This window comes from Lampris incognitus, chromosome 1 (genome assembly GCF_029633865.1).
Source record: "Lampris incognitus isolate fLamInc1 chromosome 1, fLamInc1.hap2, whole genome shotgun sequence".
Taxonomy (NCBI): domain Eukaryota; kingdom Metazoa; phylum Chordata; class Actinopteri; order Lampriformes; family Lampridae; genus Lampris; species Lampris incognitus.
This window is the reverse complement of record NC_079211.1, coordinates 110,734,973-110,757,372: the sequence shown is the minus strand read 5'-3', so window position 1 is coordinate 110,757,372 and position 22,400 is coordinate 110,734,973. Positions and strand designations below refer to the sequence as shown.

Below are 22,400 nucleotides of genomic sequence, written 5' to 3'. Positions count from 1 at the left end.
ATCTGAGTGTTAAAATGGCAATTTGGCACAATGAGAACTAATGAAGAGACCTGTTCAGCTACGCCAGTGATGCTGCTGGGGAAGGAGATGAGGGCTTGGATATAACCCTGGTAAGGAACATGTTGGCCACCTGCACCTTCTATCTGGAAAAGAGTCTGAATGGGCTGGATGGGGAGGAACGATAAGTGGTTCAAGTAGAATGTCTCTGAAATGGTTGTTACTTGGGAACCGGTGTCAAGGATTGATTCACATTCTATTCCTTCAATGGAGACAGATGCAGTGCAGCGTGGCCCTACAAGTTCACAGGGAAGGGATAGGCTATTTTGGTATCTTTGTCTGTATCTATTTTTTCTTGTCTGGGTTCTATTCATAATATCATTAATGGGTTTGGGACTGTTATGCTGGTACTTAGCTCCTGAACGTCCCGAAACAGGAGCTGCTACTAGTTTAAAGGCATGGAGGTGAGGGTATGCGTATTCCTGTGAGCTTCACGTTTTTGTCTCAGCTTGGTGTTCTTTTGATGGACAAGAGCGGGGTTGGGGGCACTCACACAGTGGGCAGCAATGTGACCATCTCCACCACATTTAAAGCAGAACCATGGCTTGGGAAAACGACGCGTGTAAATTCGAGGTGTGGAGGCATTCATGACCATGCAGCTGGTTTCAATCTGAGTTCTGTTTGGCTGTGGTTCTTCCTTGATGGACAGGGTTGCAATTTGTTTCTTTAACTCAGCTACCTCATCGCGGAGTTTCTCTGTGTCTTCATTTTTGTTTTCGGCTGGGGCTTCGATTCCATAAACAGTGTGGGCATGCACTGAAGCTTTTGAGCTCCCTAGATGTTTCTTCATCCTATCTAGTTTAGCTGAACGACGGCCTTCTTCTGTCCTAAGCTGATGAAGCAATTCAGGAAATGAGGGTGGGCTATTTTTTTTCTGTTCAAGCTGAAGACCTAAAATCAACGAGTGGTCCCAGCATCCTCTGCAGAACTGTCTTATTAAGTGTTTTTCTGAATCTACAAGTGAAGCTCCCCCTCTAGAGATGACTTTAGTGAGGAGGGTCTGAAGTCTGAATAAATAATCAGATGGCTTCTCTCCAGAATTCTGGTTTGCACTCAAGAATGCAGCAAAAAGCTCTTCTCCATCTTCTACGACTCCAAAGGCTGATTCGATGTGGTTTACGTACGCAACAGGGTTTGCATTGACACCAAGCGGTTTCACCATGTCAGAAGCTGGACCAACCAAACTCTCTAGAACCTTTCTGATTTTTTGTGAATCGGTGACATAGGTGTCACTTAGAAGCAGCTCAACTTGAGTTCTCCAAGCTTCATAATCTACTTCCCCATTTGGCTTTGGAAGCCTACCTGAGAAGGTTCGAATTTTACTTGGGCTACTGTATGGTTGTGTTGACTCATTCTTAATAACATGTTCTACTACTACGTTCTGGATGCTCGGGGGATTAATGATGTCTTCTTCAAGGCTCATTGAATTACGCATGGATGAGTGTGTGGTTGGAGCACGGTGAATGTCAGATATAGATGGCCGTCTGTTACATTCTTGGGTCATGCTAGGCGTGTGCTCAACATCAATGCTAGGCTTAGTGTCTTGCATAGGGCTGTGTTCCGGTAAAGACGTGTTGTCAGTTTTCTGTGATGCTGTAGACCGAATGCGCCTCAGTTCATTTTTTAAGATGGAGGCATAGCCTGACATGGCACTACCACCAATAGCGCTGAGTTCTTCGAGATATTGCTGGGCTAAGTCTTTGCCTATTTCCTCTTGACATATTTGTCTAATTGTTCTGACATTCCATAGAGTAGTTGGATCAACAGGGCTAGGTATAAGGCCAAGGGTATCTGGGGTTATCCTGGTGATTGACTTTTCACACTCAAATTCTATTATTACCCTACCATTAGGTTGGTTGGGCTCATCCACAACTCTGATGCAGGATGAGATCTTCCCATGTTGTTCGAAGAAGCTTATTATCGTTTCGGCAGAGCTCATTTCATTGACACCTTCAACTAATAAGCAGTTTTGTCCATGGACTTTATACTGATTGCAAAGATCCATATTGACTGTGTTATTTTCAAAATAAAAATATATATAATCAAGTATTTTATAGAGAGGTGTGGTCAGTGGGGTAGTATATGGCCTGAAACGCTAATTAACCAATCTCCTGGCTGGCTCGCCAACTTTCTGTAACCTGCACGACAGGGGAATGGGCCTATGCTTGCGCAGGGACAGTTTACAGTCTAATGTCTAAGTTCAGTGGAGATTGGTGTAGGTTTTTTTCTAGACCAGATTCTAGTACTCACCCCAAAGACAACACACACACTCGTGGGTATAGTTTACAATAAAAAAAACAATTTATTTCAACAGTTCAAAGTAAAGTTATTTCAATATCAATACTAAATTAGATGTGTTATATATATATATATATTTTACTCTATTATACTTTTTAAAAGTTCTTCCTAATATTCTATTTATTGTCTATATCTATCTATATTCTATTTTATACCCTTCTAATATATTACTTATGCAGCCATATTCTACACTAACAAATTAAAGAAAATAATCCAAAATAAAGTATGAGTGCACTCAAAGAAAATAATAAAGAAAAGAAAAGGGGGAATGATTCAGTCTTCCAATCTGTGCAAGGTGCAATGTCCAGATCCTACCACAATCACAGGGGCAAGTTAATGTAGAGGCGATGATGATGAATCCAAATCCAGGGCGATGATGGGGGCAATCCAAAGGGGGTATCCAAGGGTTCCAAACGGTGTAGCAAGGGGGGTTGTTCGGGGTACTAAAAAAACCAGTCTGCACAAAATTGTACAGATTCCTTATTAATTGCAATCTCTATCAAACAATTACAAACAAAATAAAAATACCCAAATCTAGAGTCAATTCTCAGAATTAAATCATTTCCTACATATAACTAATATGCGGCTGAATGACAACTGCCTATTGCTGTAAGAACAGTTAAAAACAATGTCATCGCAGCCAGGCTGTGGCACTATCAACGTGAATTCACGTCTAGCTGGCTGCTATGGGTTCCATGCATGCCATGTAGCCCGAGTTGGCTCGGTGGCTAGTGGCGACTGGAGCTTACAGTTTTTTTTAACAACAAGCATATTATTATATTAAAATGTCTAACATTCCTACATCAAATAAACCCTATGGACCGGGTGTCCTGACTGGTTTTAAAGCTCTGAATCATATGGGAACTGCTAAGGATCATAGATATACGTTTTAGCTGGGTTAGCTTAGCTTAGCAACCAATGGAAAATTGTCAGTCTTTAGATTTCAAGATTTTAAACTCTTATCTCACCAGGATTCCAGCAGCGTACAAAACACAAGAGAAAAGAGTCTTCCTTCTTCCTTCAACGGGAGATCATCTGTCTTTGGATAAAATCAAGATATCCTACGTAAATGGCTATGATTACATGGAACACAGAAAGCTGTTTACTTTTTAGCTTTGGCTAGCGGCTCACCAAGGAAGCTTCGTGGGAGGGATCTTTTTTGTCGTAGTTCAAATGTCCTGTAGCTCAAATATCCGTAGTTCAAATATCAATAATTCAGGTATCCATAGTCAAAGTTGTCCGTATTTCTAAATATCCGTATTTCTCTTCTCTATTGTCGACGGTTGTTTGCATGGTTTAAACTCTGTAGCTCGTGTGCCTCCTAGAGGCTACTCGTGGAACTTACATACGTCACAGGGTACATGTAATCATGTGGGTTACACAAATATGGCCCAAATATGCCAAATCAAATGTTTTTGGCAAAGATGTGCTCTCGGCAACATGTAATCTGGGTGTGACCCTGAAGTGGCCCGTGTGGTAAATGGTGAATATGGCCCAAATATCACAAAACAAATATGGGCCACCTTTGGCAAATATGTGGCACATGCGGCATTGCAATGGCTTGGTTCTGGCCCAGATCTGGCAAATAGGAGCGGACCGCCCAAGTGCCATCATTCCACGTGGTATGTGGGCCGGATGAAAGTGTCGGGTATGGGACGAGTCCGGGCAACAGCCATTTTGCTATCTGGGACTATGGCTTTGGCTTTTCATATAACTATGTCAACCAAATGCAGGATTCTTGCACAGGTACCTAGAAGAGCCACAGCTCGGCAACGGTCTCTACAGCATTTTTTTCTGTTTGTCTTGAATGGTTCAAGACTCAGATGTCTGCGTGTAGGGTCATCTGAACACACCGGCCCACCTCCTACCCCCCCTCCCCTTTTTTTGCTCTCGAGTTAAATACTTATCAGAAATGTGGAATGACTCCCAGACTGCATGGAGATACACACACACACACACACACACACACACACACACACACACACACACACACACACACACACACACACACACACAGATGGAGGGCTTGCAACACCATGTGTAACCCATTGGCTCCCCTCTGGGGGGAGGTCAACCATGCAACCTGCACATTTAACTGGGGTAAACAGTGAGAGGCCAGCTCCACAATTGAAACAGCATGGAGGCTGAACACAGAGGGATGTGCCATAAACCTGGATTTTTCATGTTTTGTAATGACGCTGCATTAATCTGCAGCAAGCATTTCTTTCCTCAAAGAGGCAACGATTTGCAATTGTGAAGCAATTAATTCAGTTGGGGCTTTTTTTTTTTCTTGGAGAAACTTAGCAGCAGCCTGCGGTTGTCATGTGTTTGCAATGCTGGTAGACTTCCAAGGAGAAGCAAAACAATGCTATAAAATACAAGCAAACAAAATTAAAACGTTAGAACTTCGTTTCAGGTGGTTCCACTTGCTAATAGAAAGCTTCTGGCCATTTATCATTAACAAAACGCACGTGCAAAAGCTATTAAAATACCCTGGAAAAAAAATCTTGATTCATGATTAGCATGGTAGACCTCAGAAATGCCCCTGGACCGCTGCAGCGTGGGGGCTTCTAAATGTCTGAACGACTTCCATCATAAAACACAAAGCCAGCGCCAAACAATAATGTGTAGCACACCTTTGATACTCTGACGCACCGTTGCGCCTCATGACGTCAGCAAAACAGAGCACAAGGTGGCGTGAAATAAAATGTTTTAACTCAAAACACACCCGCACACCTGGACACACACACACACACACACACACACACACGCACAGACTTTTTACAGTAGGGCAGGCTTGACTCATTATCTTCTTCCTCCCTCTAGTGGTGAGATGCAATATTACAATCAATTATATTGATGATGCTTTTCTGCCCATCCTGCACGTGAGCCACCGGGAACATGGTGTGCGTGTGTGCACGCGCGCGTTTTGAGCAGCCATAGAAGTGATACTGTACCACTCTGGGTTGTGTGTAAGGTGAACGAGGGGCTCCTTGAACCTCTGGAAGAAATGTAAGCGAAAATAATTTAAGTGACATAGTACCAGGCCTGCTTGTGTTTATCCATCCATTCATCCATCCATCGCTTATTCTACTCAGGCTCGTAGGGATGCCGGAGCCTATCCCCGCAGTCAGTGGTCGGCAGGTGGGGAGACTCCCTGGACAGGCCAGGCCGCCAGTCCATCACAGCGCCTTCACACACACACACACACACACACACACACACACACACACACACACACACACACACACACACACACACACACACACACACACACACACACACACCTAGGGACAATTTAGTACGGCCGATTCACCTGACCTACATGTCTTTGGACTGTGGGAGGAAACCGGAACACCCGGAGGAAACCCACGCAGACACGCAAACTCCACACAGAGGACGACCCGGGGGCTACCCTGGGGGCTCGAACCCAGGACCCTCTTGCTGTGAGATGACCGCACTAACCACTGCGCCACCGTGCCGCCCCGTTTGTGTTTATATTTAGTTTCATAAAACTCCCATCTAAGTGATTGTCTGTAGAGCTTATTCCAGGAGGGAGACTCAACCCTTTCACAAACATCCTCTCATACAGCCCACAACTGACTACAAACCTCCATCTGTGTGTAGACACTGAGGGGACCGGGGTTTGTTACACCCACTCTCCTTCATGGATCATATATATATATATATATATATACACACGTATATATATACGTATATATATAGTATGTTAACAGCTACACATGGGTAGATCTCTGTATATTACTGACCCCCAAATGCATTTCTCTTAATAATGCAGCTAGATGTGCAGTTGCAAGGTGGGGCTGCATGTGCAGGGCCTGCAGATGCAGCTGTGTCCCCGCTGGGCCTGCGTCTCCGTGAGAGGAGTTACCTGCCAGCCTTCCTGCAGCCGAGGGCACGGGAAAGAGACCGGTGTACGGTTACTTGTCTGAACCCAGGTTAATACCACAATACGTTCCCTTCACAGGATCTGGTGACGAGGGGGAGAAGAGAAGCGTTCTCAGCGGGGAGAGTAAAGGAACCTTCTGGAGCTCAGGGTAGAAACGCTGGACTCCATCTAAACAGGGAATGTTAACAGTAACACCCCCTTGAACAATTTTCACATCTGGAACTAAAATGCAGTAAATCTTTCATTTGTCCTATTAATGTACACCCAATACCTAACCATTTCAAAGAGAACGCCTAATTATAAACATTTTCTAACCTGTGTGGCATTACAGCGTTTCACTCGATCACGTGGGTAAAAACCACAGTTTACTATGGCAGTGCAGTCTCACACAGAGACAGCAGCGTGGGCTGCACACACCTCCCACACCACCACCAGCATGGGGCTGCTGCTGGTATGATGCTGTGGGGACGACATACCTATGATGTGCACCGCCTCTTTAAACCAGATGTGCAAAACCAGATGTTCGTTTGTAGATACACATTCAACTGCTGTATACTGGTTACAATTATTGCTGTTATTGTTGTGCGTGTAACACTATATATATACACACACACACACACATATATATGTATGTGTATATGTATGTATATGTATATATGTATGTGTATATAGTATATGTATGTATGTATGTATGTATGTATGTATGTATGTATGTATGTATGTATGTATGTATGTATAAACTTTGTTAAAAGAAACACCCAACGGTAAGGAAAGTGCTCAACAAATAAGGAGCAAAATAATCCAGTGAGTCAAGTAAAATGCTTTATGAGACAGCACAAGCCTGTTTCATGTCATAAGCAATCATCAGCTGTCAATAAAGCAATAAAGCTTTATTGACAGCTGATGATTGCTTATGGCAATCATATATATATATGTGTGTGTGTGTGTGTGTGTGTGTGTGTGTGTATAGTTTTGCTGTTCTTACACTGAGCTGACTTGACGTGAGCTGATTAAAGTAATTTGGGGCATAAACATTCAATCTGCCAGTCTGTCTTCTGACATACAATAAATATTGCAAATTAACTTTAGTTAACATTACTTGCAAAGAACGAGAGAGAAAGAAAGGAACATTGTAACTACTGCAATTTTTATAGAGGGGAAAGGGCTTACATTGTGTATATTGTGAATATTTAAATATATATATATATATATATATATATATGTGTGTGTGTATGTATTTATATTATTTATATATTATTTATATATATATATTTATATATATATATTTATTTATTACATTTTTTTTTAATGAAACTGGAAATATGTTAGGTGTCCACGTGTGAACATATGTAGACTGCAACGCGATGATAAATTACATGAGCACTAGTATGTAAAACCCGTGTCTCCTCCAACGTCCCCGCCGTTCTGATCCACCTGTTTTGGAACTGCTCATGTCCAGAACGGCCATCTAGGCTGTCAGCAGGCCTGTGAGACCAGTCCATGTGTACTGGTCTGGGTAATACACTCAGACCACACTACTGGAGTCTTTTGTCTTGACATAATGAACAAAAACGCTATGCAACGTTTGAAACTGAGCTTTTTCCTAGAAAAGGGTCGGCAGTGCCAAAACAGGATTTATCCCGTCGATGAAACATCAGTTTCGACCAGCCTACTTTCTTAACTCCTCACAGGCGGAGTATGACCGTCAATACGTTAAAAGGGGAGCGAATAAAACTACAAATGTTGCTGTCGCACGTGTATGACGACGGCGTGACGACACGTCAGGACGCCAGGCAACATGGCGGCTTCCTTCAGGGTGCTGCATCGGCGCGCGGCGGCGGCGGCCAGTACCGGCGGGGGTCGGTGGCTCCTGTCTGCGGGTTGGTCCGCGGCTTCAGCGGGTCGTCGTTTCAGCGGCGTCGCCGGAGACAAAAACACACACTTCGGTTTTGAAACCGTGTCCGAGTCAGAAAAGGCAGAGAGAGGTAAACGAATCTATGCTGGACTTTCTGTACTGTTTTACAAACGAGACTGAGTGGCGTTGGTCCGACTGTCGTTTGGACCGGTTCCTGACCCGGTTACGGGTAAAAACCAGTTAGAAACCAGTTGTCTACCGTGTGTGAAGCAACGTGGAGTCGCGTAACTACATGCAAGGACAAGACGCCCTCAGACACACCTCCATGGAGCTGTCCGACAACACCAGGACATTCTCTCTCTCTCTCTCTCTCTCTCTCTCTCTCTCTCTCTCTCTCTCTCTCTCTCTCTCTCTCTCTCTCTCAACCCGTTTACACTTGGTTTTAAAATACGTTTTGTTTTTGTTTTTTTGCGATCGACAGCGCTAAATACAATTGTAAACGACCACCAGAACGTTTTGTGAACCGATTACTCAAACCACTTACCGGGGTGGTCTGGGACGCATTTTGACCACATATCTTTTGTAGCGTAAACGTCAATTCGTCTTGATGCGTCCCCAACAAGGACGTAACAGGAAATACGTCATCAATGCAGGATGTGGTGGTTATTTTTGGTAACAGCGCGCCAACTTTCGAAAAAATGGAGAGAGGAGAGTGTAGGTGGTTGGAGTACAAGTGAAACGAGACGCCTAATCTCTATTTGGGCGGAAGAACCAGTCCTGTCAGTCTCAACAGTTGGAACAGCTAGTCACAGCTAGTCGGCAAGTCTGACGCTTGACCGAGGCCCTTTGACCTTGTGGCGGAAGTGACGTAACAGTAACGAAATCTTCGGAGTAACGACATCTGATCACAAGTGGTCAGCGGGACGCGTTCGGAGCACGGATGTATTATAGTAGACTACTACTGTAACCGGTTATTTTCTTGCCCGGTGCGGGATTCGATACGGGGTGTACTGCACCACAAGGCCAAGGCGACATCAATAACCGCTCGGCTAAAGGGTCAGACCCGTTAGCTAGGGACTACTATATAGTAGTCTACTATAATATTGTAGCGAATTCGGAGGCAGTCTGGGAGACCGTCGCCACAGCCGGGACGCGAACCCGTATCTCCCACTCCGCAAGCGACAACGTTAACCAGTCGAGCGGTCAGCGATGTCTCCCGCAGTGCGGGAAGTACGGGTTCACGCCGCGACAGTTCCTGTGGTTGCCCCCCGAATTCGGTACAATATGGATGTATGGATGTATTATAGTAGACTACTATATTGTGGATGTATGGATGTATGTATGGATGTCCATGATTTGGAGACGCATGATAGACACAGGTATAAACGGTGATGTGTCTCGCTGTCCGCTTGTGATCTGATCGCCCAAAACGCATTTTATAACCAAGTGTAAACAGGGAGTCTTCTGTCTCTCTCACATTCAAACGTGTGGAACAGAAAGAACGTTTCTCTGTCTCACGGCTGGTCTTTGTCTTGTCTCTCTGTAATTGTTCAGTCTATAAGGTGTTTGAGAGCGTGGCCCAGAAGTATGACACCATGAACGACGCCATGAGTCTGGGTGTCCATCGCGTGTGGAAGGACATGTTGCTGCACGCCATGCACCCACAGCCTGGTGCACGACTGCTGGACGTAGCAGGGGGAACAGGTGGGCCAGTTTATATTGGTTTGCCTTTTTTTTTTTTTTGTCATGCAAATGTTTGCTGCATCTGAAGCACTGACCTTTGGCTATACATGTGATAAAGTGGATGATTTTTATTTATTCTATTTTTTGCACATCATATTTTACCGTCATTCATGGATAGCTGATTAAGCACACATTTTTTTCCAGTGTGATTTTTTTTTTTTTTTGCTCTTTTGTTTCATTGCTGCAACACTAAGTTGTCTGCCTTTAGTATATGCCAAGTATAGCTTGTATGCTCTCTTGTATATTGTCTGTAGGTATGTTTTGGTTTTGTAGCTGTCTTCCTCTTTTTTCTCTCTGCATCTTTGGGCTGTCTTGATAATGAGGCATTCTATAAACTCTTAATTTTGAAAGCTTTAATAGAAAAACATTATCATTTAAGCCATTACTATGTCACCCGAAATCAAATGGAGAACAATCAGGATTTTTAACATTATCTCTCTATAGTATGTTGTAGGGAGGGCGGCACGGTGGCGCAGTGGTTAGTGCGGTCGCGTCACAGCAAGAAGGGTCTGGGTTCGAGCCCCGAGGTAGTTCAACCTTGGGGTTCGTTCCGGGTCATCCTCTGTGTGGAGTTTACATGTTCTCCCCATGTCTGCGTGGGTTTCCTCCAGGTGCTCCAGTTTCCTCCCACAGTCCAAAGACATGTAGGTCAGGTGAATCGGCCGTACTAAATTGCCCCTAGGTGTGTGTGTGTGTGTGTGTGTGTGTGTGTGTGTGTGTGTGTGTGTGTGTGTGTGTGTGTGTGTGTGTGTGTGTGTGTGTGTGTGTGTGTGTGTGTGTGTGTGTCGGCCCTGTATGATGGCCAGGTGGCCTGTCCAGGGTGTCTCCCCGCCTGCCGCCCAATGACTGCTGGGATAGGCTCCAGCATCCCCCACGACCCTGAGAGCAGGATAAGCGGTTTGGATCATGGATGAATGGATGGATGTTGTCGTGATAACTCTCAATTGGCAGCCATAATACTGAGCAGTCTGTGTCTCTGAAATGCCGCCGAAATCATGTCCGCCGGTGACGTCACAGAAAGAGGCTGTTCAGCACAATTGCGAGGGTGTTTCAGAGACACACGGAAGACCGCTCAGTATTATGGTTGCTAATGGAGCGTTATCCCTACAACCTGTACAGAGATAATGTTGAAATTATAATTGTTTACCTTTAAGAGTACTCTGTCATGCTAAGCACTAGGATTCCCACTGGTAAGGGTCCATATTTCGTTATTTCCCCCATTTGTCTGTAACACCGGTTTCAATCAAGGCCTTCAGTAACGAACTGCATCCCTCCCACACACACCCACACATACACACATACACACACAAATTTCTCATGGCTGCCGATACAGCCACGTACAGCCATGGGAAATGTTTTACTGTAGCTGCTGAGGTGATTTCCAGCTGTGACTGCGATTAATCCTACTCTTGAAATTGTATTTTTATAGCGGAGTTTTACCATTGGAGTCTATGGCACCTCCGCATCTACTCCCCCTCATGATGTCAGTCAAAGAAACATGGCGGCGAAGTTCCTCCAGCTCTCCTATGGACGATTTGCTGATATGCGGAATATGATGAATGTCTCGTTTACTTGTCTTTACTTTCAAAACCCACGCCCGAATACAACATACACTGTTGCTGCCCGATGTAATTCAACCGGGCGCACGCGTGCAGCGAGCAAGAGCAGCGCTGGTCGAGCGAGCTAGAGAGGGAGCGGCGATAGCGAGAATAAAACGTTATCTGAAAGGTTTTCATCACCTCAGCCACGAGAGATTCTTGATCACACAGTCATAACTGTGCACCAGAAATTTAGGCTGATGGGTCCAGTAGTTTGCGAGATAAGCTGCGGACAGACACATGCGCGACCAAACGCTCACCGCCTGGTGGAGATAACAAACCACCTCACTTGACAGACTCGTAACTCATCCAGTAATTTAGCACGTTTGGGAGAATGTGAAAAAAAAATGCAGACAATCCTCCCAGATTTGCAAAAAACACGAAGTAGATCAGCAACAAGATCGTCAGTGGCTGTGAATGTGGTGGCCATTTGGCTTAGTTTGCTCACAACCCGCCAAAGTCTCAAACTCAAAGTTGATGACGTCACCGTGGCTAGCACGGATACATCGCAGGGCCCGCGGGCATTCTGCTACTACACATCAACATTTGATTGGCTGATGATACTTACCAAATAATAATCATAATCTTCATAATAATAGTTACCAAAGTGGCAGTTTTTTGTTGTAATAAAGTTGTAATAAAGGCATATGAGTTTAAATACTTGGGGTCAACTGTCCAAAGTAACAGGGAGTGCAGGAGAGAGGTGAAGAAGATAGTGTCAGGAGTGATTTGCGACAGAAGGGTACCAGCAAGAGTTAAAGGGAAGGTTTACAAGATGGTTGTGAGACCAGCTATGTTATATGGTTTGGAGACAGTGGCACTGACGAAAAGAGAGGAGGTGGAGCTGGAGGTGGCAGAGTTGAAGATGCTAGGATTTTCATTGGGAGTGATGAAAAAGGACAGGATTAGGAAAGATTATATTAGAGGGACAGCTCAGGTTGGACGGGTTGGAGACAAAGCAAAAGAGGCAAGATTGAGATGACTTGGACATGTGTGGAGGAGAGATGCTGGGTGTATTGGGAGAAGGATGCTGAATATGGAGCTGCTAGGGAAGAGGAAAAGAGGAAGGCCAAAGAGGAGGTTTATGGATGTGGTGAAGGAGGACATGCAGGTGGCTGGTGGGACAGAGGAAGATGCAGAGGAGAGGAAGAGGTGGAAACGGATGATCCGCTGTGGCGACCCCTAACAGGAGCAGCCGAAAGTAGTAGTAGTAGTAGTAGTAGTAGTAGCAGTAGTAGTAGTAGTAGTAGTAGTAGCAGTAGTAGTAGTAGCCCAAAGTTGTAATCAGTTTGCAGCTTCGGGCTTCAAGGAAAGGCTAGCAGTACAAACCAGTGCTGGTCCAAGGAGCTGTGATGCGTTTAGGTGACATTGGACATCCCTGCCCAGCCCCACGAGAACACAAGTCATTGAACTCAGACACATTTCAGGCACACTTCAATGTAACTGTGAAAGACAAATTGTGATTTTGATTTTGACAGGGCCAGCAGAAAAGCCCCTGATGACCCTGACAGCCCACCGCTGCCTTTGTCTCATACTCGAACCCCATATTCATGCCGTGTGTGTGTGTGTGTGTGTGTGTGTGTGTGTGTATGTTTGGGTGCGAATGTGTGTGTTTCTGTTTCTATGTCTGCCGTCGTACACACATGGCCACTTGCCTCACCTCTGATCATCGTCCCTCCCAGGAGACATCGCCTTTCGTTTCCTCAACTACATCCACTCTCAGCAGGAGCGGCAGTGGCAGCGGGCGGCTCGGTCCATGCAGACGCCGTCCTGGCAGGAGATTTCCAACAACTACAGCACGGAGGACGAGCACAGGACCCCAGAGTCCAGGGCCGTGGTCTGTGACATCAACAAGGAAATGCTCAGAGTGGGCAAGCAGAAAGCGGAGAGCATGGGCATGACCACCGGTGAGCAGAAGTCCGCTTCACGACAGCGTAGGAAACGAGTAGGGAAGCTGTCTCAGCAGCAGAACGGTCCAGGTTCAAGTCCCTTTCCTTGGGGGCAACTTGTGTGCTGAAATCATAGCCACCAGTTATTGCATTTGAAATGCTGTGAGCTGATTTTGTAATGCTAAAATGGAATTATTGTGTTTGTTTGCTTCTGAAGCACTCAGACGGCACAGTGGACTAGTTCGCCAGCAGCCAACGCCGAGGTATACGGTTTAGGCCCCAGCGTTGTGTTGCAGGGAAAACAATTGGCAGTGTTCTTGTGTGGGGAGCCGGGAGGGGTTACATGTCCTGCCGATGCAGTTGATGACTCCTACAGGTGGTGGTGCGCCTGTACAGCTGCGGGTGCCTCTTGGGGAGGTAGCGCGAGCCTCAGCATGCATTACTGTTTCCTCTGAAAAACAGGCAGCTGAAAAGAAGCAGTCGGCAACTGCGCGTGTATGTTAAAGCTCAACATTCAAGTCCATTGTTAATGTTTAATGTACGCTTTGCTCTTCCGCACATCCGGGGTCACTCCTGCACACCTTTTTCGCTCAACCTCTGTAGGGTGCAGAGGATGAAGTATTTCTGATTCTGATTCTGATTCTGGTACTTACTCTCTGTCCCCTCTGCCAAAGCGACAAGCTGGTGGTCCAGATTATTTTCTCATCTGGGCTCAAAATGGTGGAATAAACGTCCAGTCTCCATCAGAGCGACTAACTTGCCTACGTCGCACTAGAACGACCAAGGCGGGTCACTTTGACGGTTTTGGATTTTCAAAGTTTAATAACTTTGTGAAAAAAAAGATACAGACCTGGTGCTCCCTGAATGCCCCTAAAATTGCACATATTTGCATTAAAATGAGTTTTAGATCAATTGCACAAAAATGTTATAAGATCTACCTAAAACGACCATGAGCAGTCAAAAAGACTGCTCGTAATTTGTGCGTGATCGTGCACGTCATGTCAGTATTTATGACATGTGTTGATCGCGTCATTTCCTGCGTGAAGTTCGTTGCTCTGTCCTAGAAACAAACTAGCGCCCTCCAGTGCAGAGAAATAGTCTGAACTTGATTTCTGATTATTTCCAACACGTCTGGTTACAGAAGCCGCTACAGACTCACCATGACGACCACCGAGGCGTTGCAGTATTTACAGGCGTTGGACAGCGGCCATTTTAAATTGTTTGAAAAATAGTATTATAATTGTTAAAATTTTAATTTTGGTGTCAGTTAGTTTCCTAACAGACATACTAACATATGCAATGCATTAGTATCTCAACTGGGTATTTATCTTGACAGAATATAGAGTTTAAAAACCGGCCGTCATTTTGACCGCCCATGGTCATTTTAGGTAGGAGTGAAATCCCAGTCGTTCTAGTGTTCAGGCCTAAAAACATTTTTTTTTCAAGGCCTTATTGAATGCTCAAATGGTCTCTAGGGGCTTCTTGCCACTAATATGAATAATGTAATACCACTGTTGGTGTTGTCTTATAACTTACTTAAACGCCATTATTATTGGTGTGTACTATTGTGCGTTCCTGCTATGCGCTTGACATTTGTGCTCTCATGGCGATGCTTTGCCTGTTATCCAGATATGTAGCAATTTAAATCTACCTTGCGTTATGATTCTCCTACGCCTTGCCTCTTGATGGTGTAAGGTATATTTGAATTAAATCAGCTTGATGTGATTTGCACTCGTGGCTGTGATGTGATTACTGTTCAGCGCTCTGGTGTCATCTGGTAACATTCGAATTAATCTGCTGTTTGCTGACTTTTGTCATTTGCTGTGGAGAAAAGCATCTGCCTAATGAGTAAATGTGCAGATTCACTGTAACTTCTTTTCAGCAGCTCAGCAGTCACCAGCTGCTGCGCCACACTAGTAATAACAAAAACAACAGGAATGAAGAATTTTAACTCCAAAATTGGAAATATTTAAAAATAAACGGGAGCAATCATCTCTTCATAGTATCTGTCTTGACTTGTGTCTGTGTGTTTGTCTGTTGCTGTTCGCCAGGCCTGTCCTGGGTGGTGGGCAATGCTGAGGAGCTGCCCTTCAATGATGACCAGTTTGATGTCTACACCATCGCTTTCGGGATTCGCAACGTCACCCGTATAGATCAAGTAGGAAACCCGACTATTGCTTCTGTTTTTTGAATGCACTATTGAGCCCAGTAAAGCAGTACAGTGGCGTAGTGGTTAGCACTGTCGCCTCATTGCAAGAGGGTCCTGGGTTTGATTCCGGTCCAACTGTGTGGAGCTTGCATGTTCGCCCTGTGTTTGTGTGGGTTTCCTGCAGCTACTCTGGTTTCTTCCCACAGTCCAAAGACATGTATACTTGGGGAATTTGAGTCTCTAAATTGTCCATAGGTAGGAATGTGTGTGTGTGTGTGCCTTGTGATGGACTTATGACGTGTCCAGGATGTTGCCCCTCCTAGCATCCAGTGCTCGCTGAGATAGACTCCAGTCCCCCACAACCCTGAAATGAATTAAATGGATGTGGAAAATTAATGAATAAATGTTCCTCACAGGGATTGGCTGACAGGATGGTCCAGTAGAGTAGCAAGATAACCATGTTGACACCTAACTACAAGGATGTTCAGTTGTCAATACAGCTCATGTGTCGTTCTCTGTAAAAGTGTCCTTTTGCAGGACACTAACCTCCTAAGCTTGTAATTTGCATCCATTCATGTTAAATGCACACAAGTCCCAAGTGTATGTCAAAGGTGTGTCTCTAAGTCTCTAAGTGTGAGTCCTAAGTGTATCTCCTTGGTGTATCTCAAAGGGATTTGCAAAGAAGGTGTTTATCATTGCACTGTGATTTAAATTTTCTTGATGTGTTATCTTTTTTTGGGGGGGGGGATTTTTCACCCTTTTTCTCCCAAATTGTATCTGGCCAATCACCCCACTCTTCCGAGCCATCCCGGTCACTGCTCCACCGCCTCTGCCGGTCTGGGGAGGGCTGCAGACTACCACATGCCTCCTCCGATACATGTGGAGTCGCCAGCTGCTTCTTTTCACTTGACAGTGAGGAGTTTCACCAGGGGGACGTAGCACGTGGGAAGCTCACGCCATTCCCCCCAGTTCCACCTCCCCCCTGAACAGGCACCCCGACCGACCAGAGGAGGTGCTAGTGTAGCAAGCAGGATACACACTCACATCCGACTTCCCACCCGCCAATTGTGTCTGTAGGGACACCCGACCAAGCCGGAGGTAACACAGGGATTTGAACCAACAATCCCAGTGTTGGTAGGCAACGGAATAGACCGCCACGCTACCCGGACGCCCCTTGATGTATTATCTTTGTATATTCCTACAATGTCTCTGTTCGAGCAGTCCACCTAGTCCAGCTGTAAAGTCATACTTGACAAAGACAAAGAAAACTCTGGGGGCTCTGGTGGGTATTTGTCATTTCAAGACCTGTTTCAGTCTAAATCTTCTGTTTTGTGTTGTTTAGGCACTACAAGAGGCCCTGCGGGTGCTGAAGCCTGGTGGCAGGTTCATGTGCTTAGAGTTCAGCAAAGTGACCAACCCGCTCTTGGCCAGGTGAGGGAGACTTCTCCTGGCAGTGACTTGTTTTAATTCTGCACAAAAACCTTTTTTACCCTCAACCAATCAATAGAGTTTGAGTTAAACCCAGTAGACAGTCGATTTATTCATGACAGCCTAGTTGAGAATGTGAAGTATGGAGAAGGATATGTTTGTGTTTCCTCACATCAGGCTCAGGGAGTGAGTGTCAGTGAATGGTGTTTGGCAGGTGATTGTTGGTGCATTACTGCACCGAGGAGTAACTCTCAAAATAAAGTCAGGAAAAAATTGAGAATGCCAGCAGCTGACAAAAAACAACTGAGGTCTTTGAGTTGGCTCCTTGCAGTCTGTCATGTTTCTGACCACGTATCTCCACAAGGAACCTTTTGTGGCTGGCAGTACTTCTACCCAAGAAACTATAATACCCAGAAGAAGAAAAAAATATTAAGTAGAGATGAGGTTTTACAGTTTCCCCTTCTCCTGAAATCTGTATGAAAATGTATAGCTTTATGAAGAAAAGTGCCTTGCTAATTCAGTTATAACAAAAAACAGGGAGTAGTTGTAGCCTAGTTGCTGTAGTAATCCATAATGGCATGATTATGAACTGGACTTCACAGTGCTCCTAGCTACACTGCTCGGACGGGTTAAATGCAGAGGATGAATTTCCCCACGGGGATTAATAAAAGTATATCTCTATCATGATGTGGTGCATCTTTTTCCCCAGGCTTTATGATATGTACAGTTTTCAGCTGATTCCAGTGATGGGAGAGGTGATTGCTGGGGACTGGAAGTCCTACCAGTATCTGGTAGAGAGCATCCGCAAGTTCCCTGACCAGGTGTGTACCACTGGGTTGGTATATCCATGCACTCCATCTAACCCCTTAACAGTAATATTTTAGTAAAGGTAAAAGGTAGAATGAGTAGGAATTTTCTAAAAATCAATGTATAGACTCATCCAAAAACAATCCCTCTCAATCATCACTTATGACCCACTAGACGTGTGTGGCGGTGTCTGTATCTGCAGAGACCCTGTCCCGTCCTGCCAGTATATGTCTTATTTTGCTGTGTACGGGACGTTTCTGGGAGTTAACCTTTGCGCAGCGGGACTCTATAAAATCATATCGACCAGGCGCCAGATTGAGATCATAAGCACGCATCCACAGTGCTGAAAAGACGCAAATATATCGAGATGAAACACCAAGTGGACGACACTGGTTCCAAAACGAGAGTGAATCTGGGGTTGGCTTTCACCTGCTGGCGAGCACTGAAGGAGAGGCTGGAGATGAAGAGCAACGTGGTGTTGGCCTGTACCCTGGGATGTGTTCTAGAAACTGTGGTCAGGGGGCGTGTCCTTCTGGTGATGTTGAGCCCGGGGGGCGGGGCCAACTTTGAATGTTGTGTTTACAAGCCGCAACCAAAAAAATCCTACTCGTTCTACCTTTTAAGTATGTTTGACCCAGATCATTTTAATTTTTATTGATTATTGATAGGTCTAAAATTAAAATGTAAAACAGCAAATGACAACGGCCTTGGCCTGAATGCCCAGGTTCATCTAATGAGTACGCTCCGAGAGAGAGAAGTAGTAACAGCAAGTACTTGGGCACTACTGATAAGTTCTTTCTGGTCTTGCTAGACGAGTTGCTGCTTTTTAAACACAAAAAACAGTCGATTCAGCACAAACGCAGAGAAGATCCAGTACAACTGAATTTTGACAGAAATGTACTCACCTGGTGGTTTTTAGTCTCGGTCATGTGGAACTGCCTTGATGGATCCATTTGTTTGTTATTCCAGCCTTCAGTCAAGGAGGTTTTACACCTGGAGCAGCAGGTGGATGCAGTGAACTGTCTGACAGAATAGAAACCCAGTAGCACTGGTGGTATCTGAGGACCTGATTTAGAACCACTTCACTAGCCTAAATATCTAATGAGACCCTGGAGACCCCACATGTTGAAGCATCAATAAATATGTCACAATCCTTTTCCCAAGACCACCTGACCTGTTCTGTCACCATCCATCAACGGCCCTTATCCTTCTTGGAGTCTCATTCTTGCCTGAACTAACCATCTAAAGTCACGTTCTCTTTGAATGTCTCCTTTTGAGGAGCTCAGACTGAATAAATCACTCCTTTATTACTGTTCTCCATTGCTGAATTAAGGTCCTTTTTTGTGTGTTTGCAGTATGTTTACACTCTTACAGTCACAGTCACACATGGGTTTTTGTTATTGATTGATGGCTGCCTCTCTCCCTTTTTTTCTACAGGAAGAGTTTAAAGGTATGATCGAGGACACCGGCTTCTACTGTGTACAATACAAGAACCTCACTGGTGGGGTGGTGGCCCTTCACTCGGGCTTTAAGCTGTGAGGTGCTCGCCCACCATCTCCTCAGGAAAAAGATATAAAACAAAACTGCTGGCTTTGAAATGGTGGGATTGCTGATGACTCAGTAGACCGTCTGTCTGGGTCCCACAGTCCAAGGACGTAAAAGGCCACATCAGGGTGGACCTCCGACATTATCCCAATTCACGAGGAAAGAAGAACTCAGAAGATGTCAGACTGTATTTATTTTTTGTTGAAAGGGAATTTGGTGATCCGTTACAAGAAATTTTGTCAGAGGATCGAGTCCTGTTTGAGTTATTTGAGTTAAGACAATTTATCCACCCTAGACAAATTGGTCTCTCATTACAATGATGGACTTTATAGTCTTTTAAACGATCTTGCTCCTTTAAAAACCCAGTCTCTTTCCTTTACCCACTGTGCCCCTTGGTTTACACCTGCACTATGCCAGCTTAAAGCTAAAGGCTGTCGCCTGGAACGCCTTTACACAAAAACTGGCCTTGTTGTTCATAAAGACATGTGTAACAACTACATACTTCATTATACGGAGGCTCTGTCCACAGCTAAATCGCCTTATATGCAAATGTAATTAGATCAGGCGAAGGGAACACTCGAGCCCTGTTTTCCATGGTAACAACATTTTACGGCCACCAGACACTCTTGCACCTCACCTGTATTCAATTGCTCAATGTAACACCGTGTCCTTTTTTAATGCCAAAATTGAAAACATTCATCAGCAACTGACCTCGTCAAACAATACTGCATACAGTTAATCTTATTCACCCTTCTATCTTCCCTTCTGTTCTTCACTATCTAGTTTTAAACTACCAACCGTTGCTGAAATATCTGGTCATATTCGCAAATCCAAATCATCTACCTGTCAGTTAGAACCCCTTCCTACTCATTTAGTTAAAGCCTGTCCACCGTCTGTATCCTTTTTAATAAGTGATGTCACACATTCCTCCCTTACCTCTGGTCTTGTTCCCTCATCTGTCAAAACGGCTGCAATAACTCCAGTACTCAAGAAACCTGGTGCAGACCCCAACAATTTGAATAATTTTCGTCCAATCTCAAATTTATCATTTTTTTCTAAAACACTTGAAAGAACAGTCGCATCTTAGGTACATGCTCACTTGACTCACAACAATCTATTTGAACAATTCCAGTCTGGTTTTCGCTTCATGCACAATATGGAGACAGCCTTGGTGAAAATCACTAATGATCTGTTGATGGCAGCTGACTCTGGGCTCTTAACCGTACTTGTCCTTCTTGATCTGAGTGCAGCCTTTGATAACACCTCACATAACATCCTCCTAGAAAGATTAGCTTCCATTGGAATAACTGACACCCCCCTTGACTGGTTTAGATCATATCTCTCTGGCCGTACTCAGTTTGTCCAACTTAAAAGTTTGAGATCACAGTCCTTTCCTGTTACTACCGGTGTTCCCCAGGGTTCTGTATTGGGACCCCTCCTATTTATTATTTACCCTCTACCTCTTGGACACATTTTCAGGAAATTTGGCACTCAGTTTCACTGCTACACAGATGACACCCAGCTTTATCTATCCACCAAGCCTACCTCAACTCTGCCGCCCACTTCCCTTTCTGACTACTTACTAAATTAAATCCTGGTTTTCATACTACTTCCTCAAACTTAATAGAGATAAAACTGAGGTTCTCCTAGTAGGTACTAAATCTACTTTGGCTAAACCTGATAGTTTTTCTCTGACTATTGACAATTCTATAGTTCCTCCGTCACCTCAGTCTGGGTGTCATCCTGGACAGCACATTATCTTTTGAAGCTCACATCAACAATGTTACTCGGTCTGCATACTTTCACCTACGCAATATTAATCATTCTCGCCCATCACTTACACCTAACAGCACTGCCATACTCACTCACACCCTGGTTACATCACATATTGACTACTGTAATTCTATCCTCTTTGGTCTTCCCCTCAAGTGTCTTCATAAACTTCAGTTGGTCCAGAATTCAGCTGCCCATATCATTACCAGAACTCCTTCCATAGATCATGTCACTCCTGTTCTTCAGCAACTCCATTGGCTCCCTGTTAAATACCATATTGACTTCAAGATCCTGCTTCTCACCCTTAAGGCCCTTATAACCTAGCTCCTTCATATCTTCCTGAACTCCTTCATATTCACACACCCTCCCGCACTTTCAGATCCTCTTCTGCTCTCCAACTCACTACACCATCGGCCTGCTTGACTACCATGGGAACTAGAGCCTTCAGTCATTCTGCCCCCCGCCTATGGAACTCTCTCTCACAAGACATTCACAACATTGACTCTCTTTCAACCTTCAAATCCCATCTCAAAACGTACCCTTTCAAACTGGCATATTCAGTCTGATCCACGCTTCATTGAGTTTTATGCAGATGATGATTTTATACTTATCTGTTGTGTTAACTTTTTATTGTCTACCCTGCTTTGTTTTGATTTTATGCTGTCTGATACAGTGCTGCTTGTTTTTTTAACTGTGTTCTATAAGGTGTCCTTGAGTGCGCTGAAAGGTACCCAGAAATAAAATGTATTATTATTATTATTATTATTGTGAGCGTAAAAGGTCTAAAAGGTAAGATGCTGAAAATAAATCTGATACCTTTTGCATTTTTCACAGGTTTACAAGTACAAAAGCAAAGTGAACGCTTTAGATTGAGCTCATTTGATGTTTCCAATAGAATACAGACAACTGTTAACAGGGCTCCTAAACTTTGGAACTCGCCATGTGGGGAAATGCATGTGAAATGATCGTATAGTGGATTGTTCTTGAGTTTTGATGTGTATCATTCCTTTCCTATCCCAGTATTTGGTAACTTTAAGAAAAGAGCTCTACTAATAATTCAAAAGTATCTACAAGGTTCCTAAAGCAAGTTTTTTCCATGCTGGTCCTCAGGATCCATTGTGATGCCTGTTTGTATTCTTTCTGGTAATTCCACTTGTCTTAATCCGGGATATTTTGGACTTGGAACAACAGGGGAATGTCATGAACCACCTGACAGAACCACACACTAGCAGTACTGGTGGTACCCGAGGACCTGTCTGAGAACCACTACTTATCAACGTCATCAAAGTTCTGTCTGAAAACAAGGGAAACAGAAAAACTAAGGACTGGGGCGTCCGGGTAGCATAGC

At 44.5% G+C, this 22,400-nt stretch overlaps 1 protein-coding gene across 1 annotated transcript; it reads left to right on the top strand.

Moving 5' to 3' along the window:
• Positions 1-8,063: 8,063 nt before the first annotated feature.
• coq5 (coenzyme Q5, methyltransferase) lies at positions 8,064-19,519 on the top strand. The gene is made up of 7 exons (XM_056278912.1): positions 8,064-8,250; positions 9,675-9,824; positions 13,144-13,368; positions 15,402-15,508; positions 16,842-16,930; positions 17,637-17,748; positions 19,172-19,519. Exons 1-7 carry the CDS (start codon positions 8,064-8,066, stop codon positions 19,271-19,273), a joined length of 972 nt encoding a protein of 323 aa, XP_056134887.1. The 3' UTR covers positions 19,274-19,519.
• Positions 19,520-22,400: the final 2,881 nt, after the last annotated feature.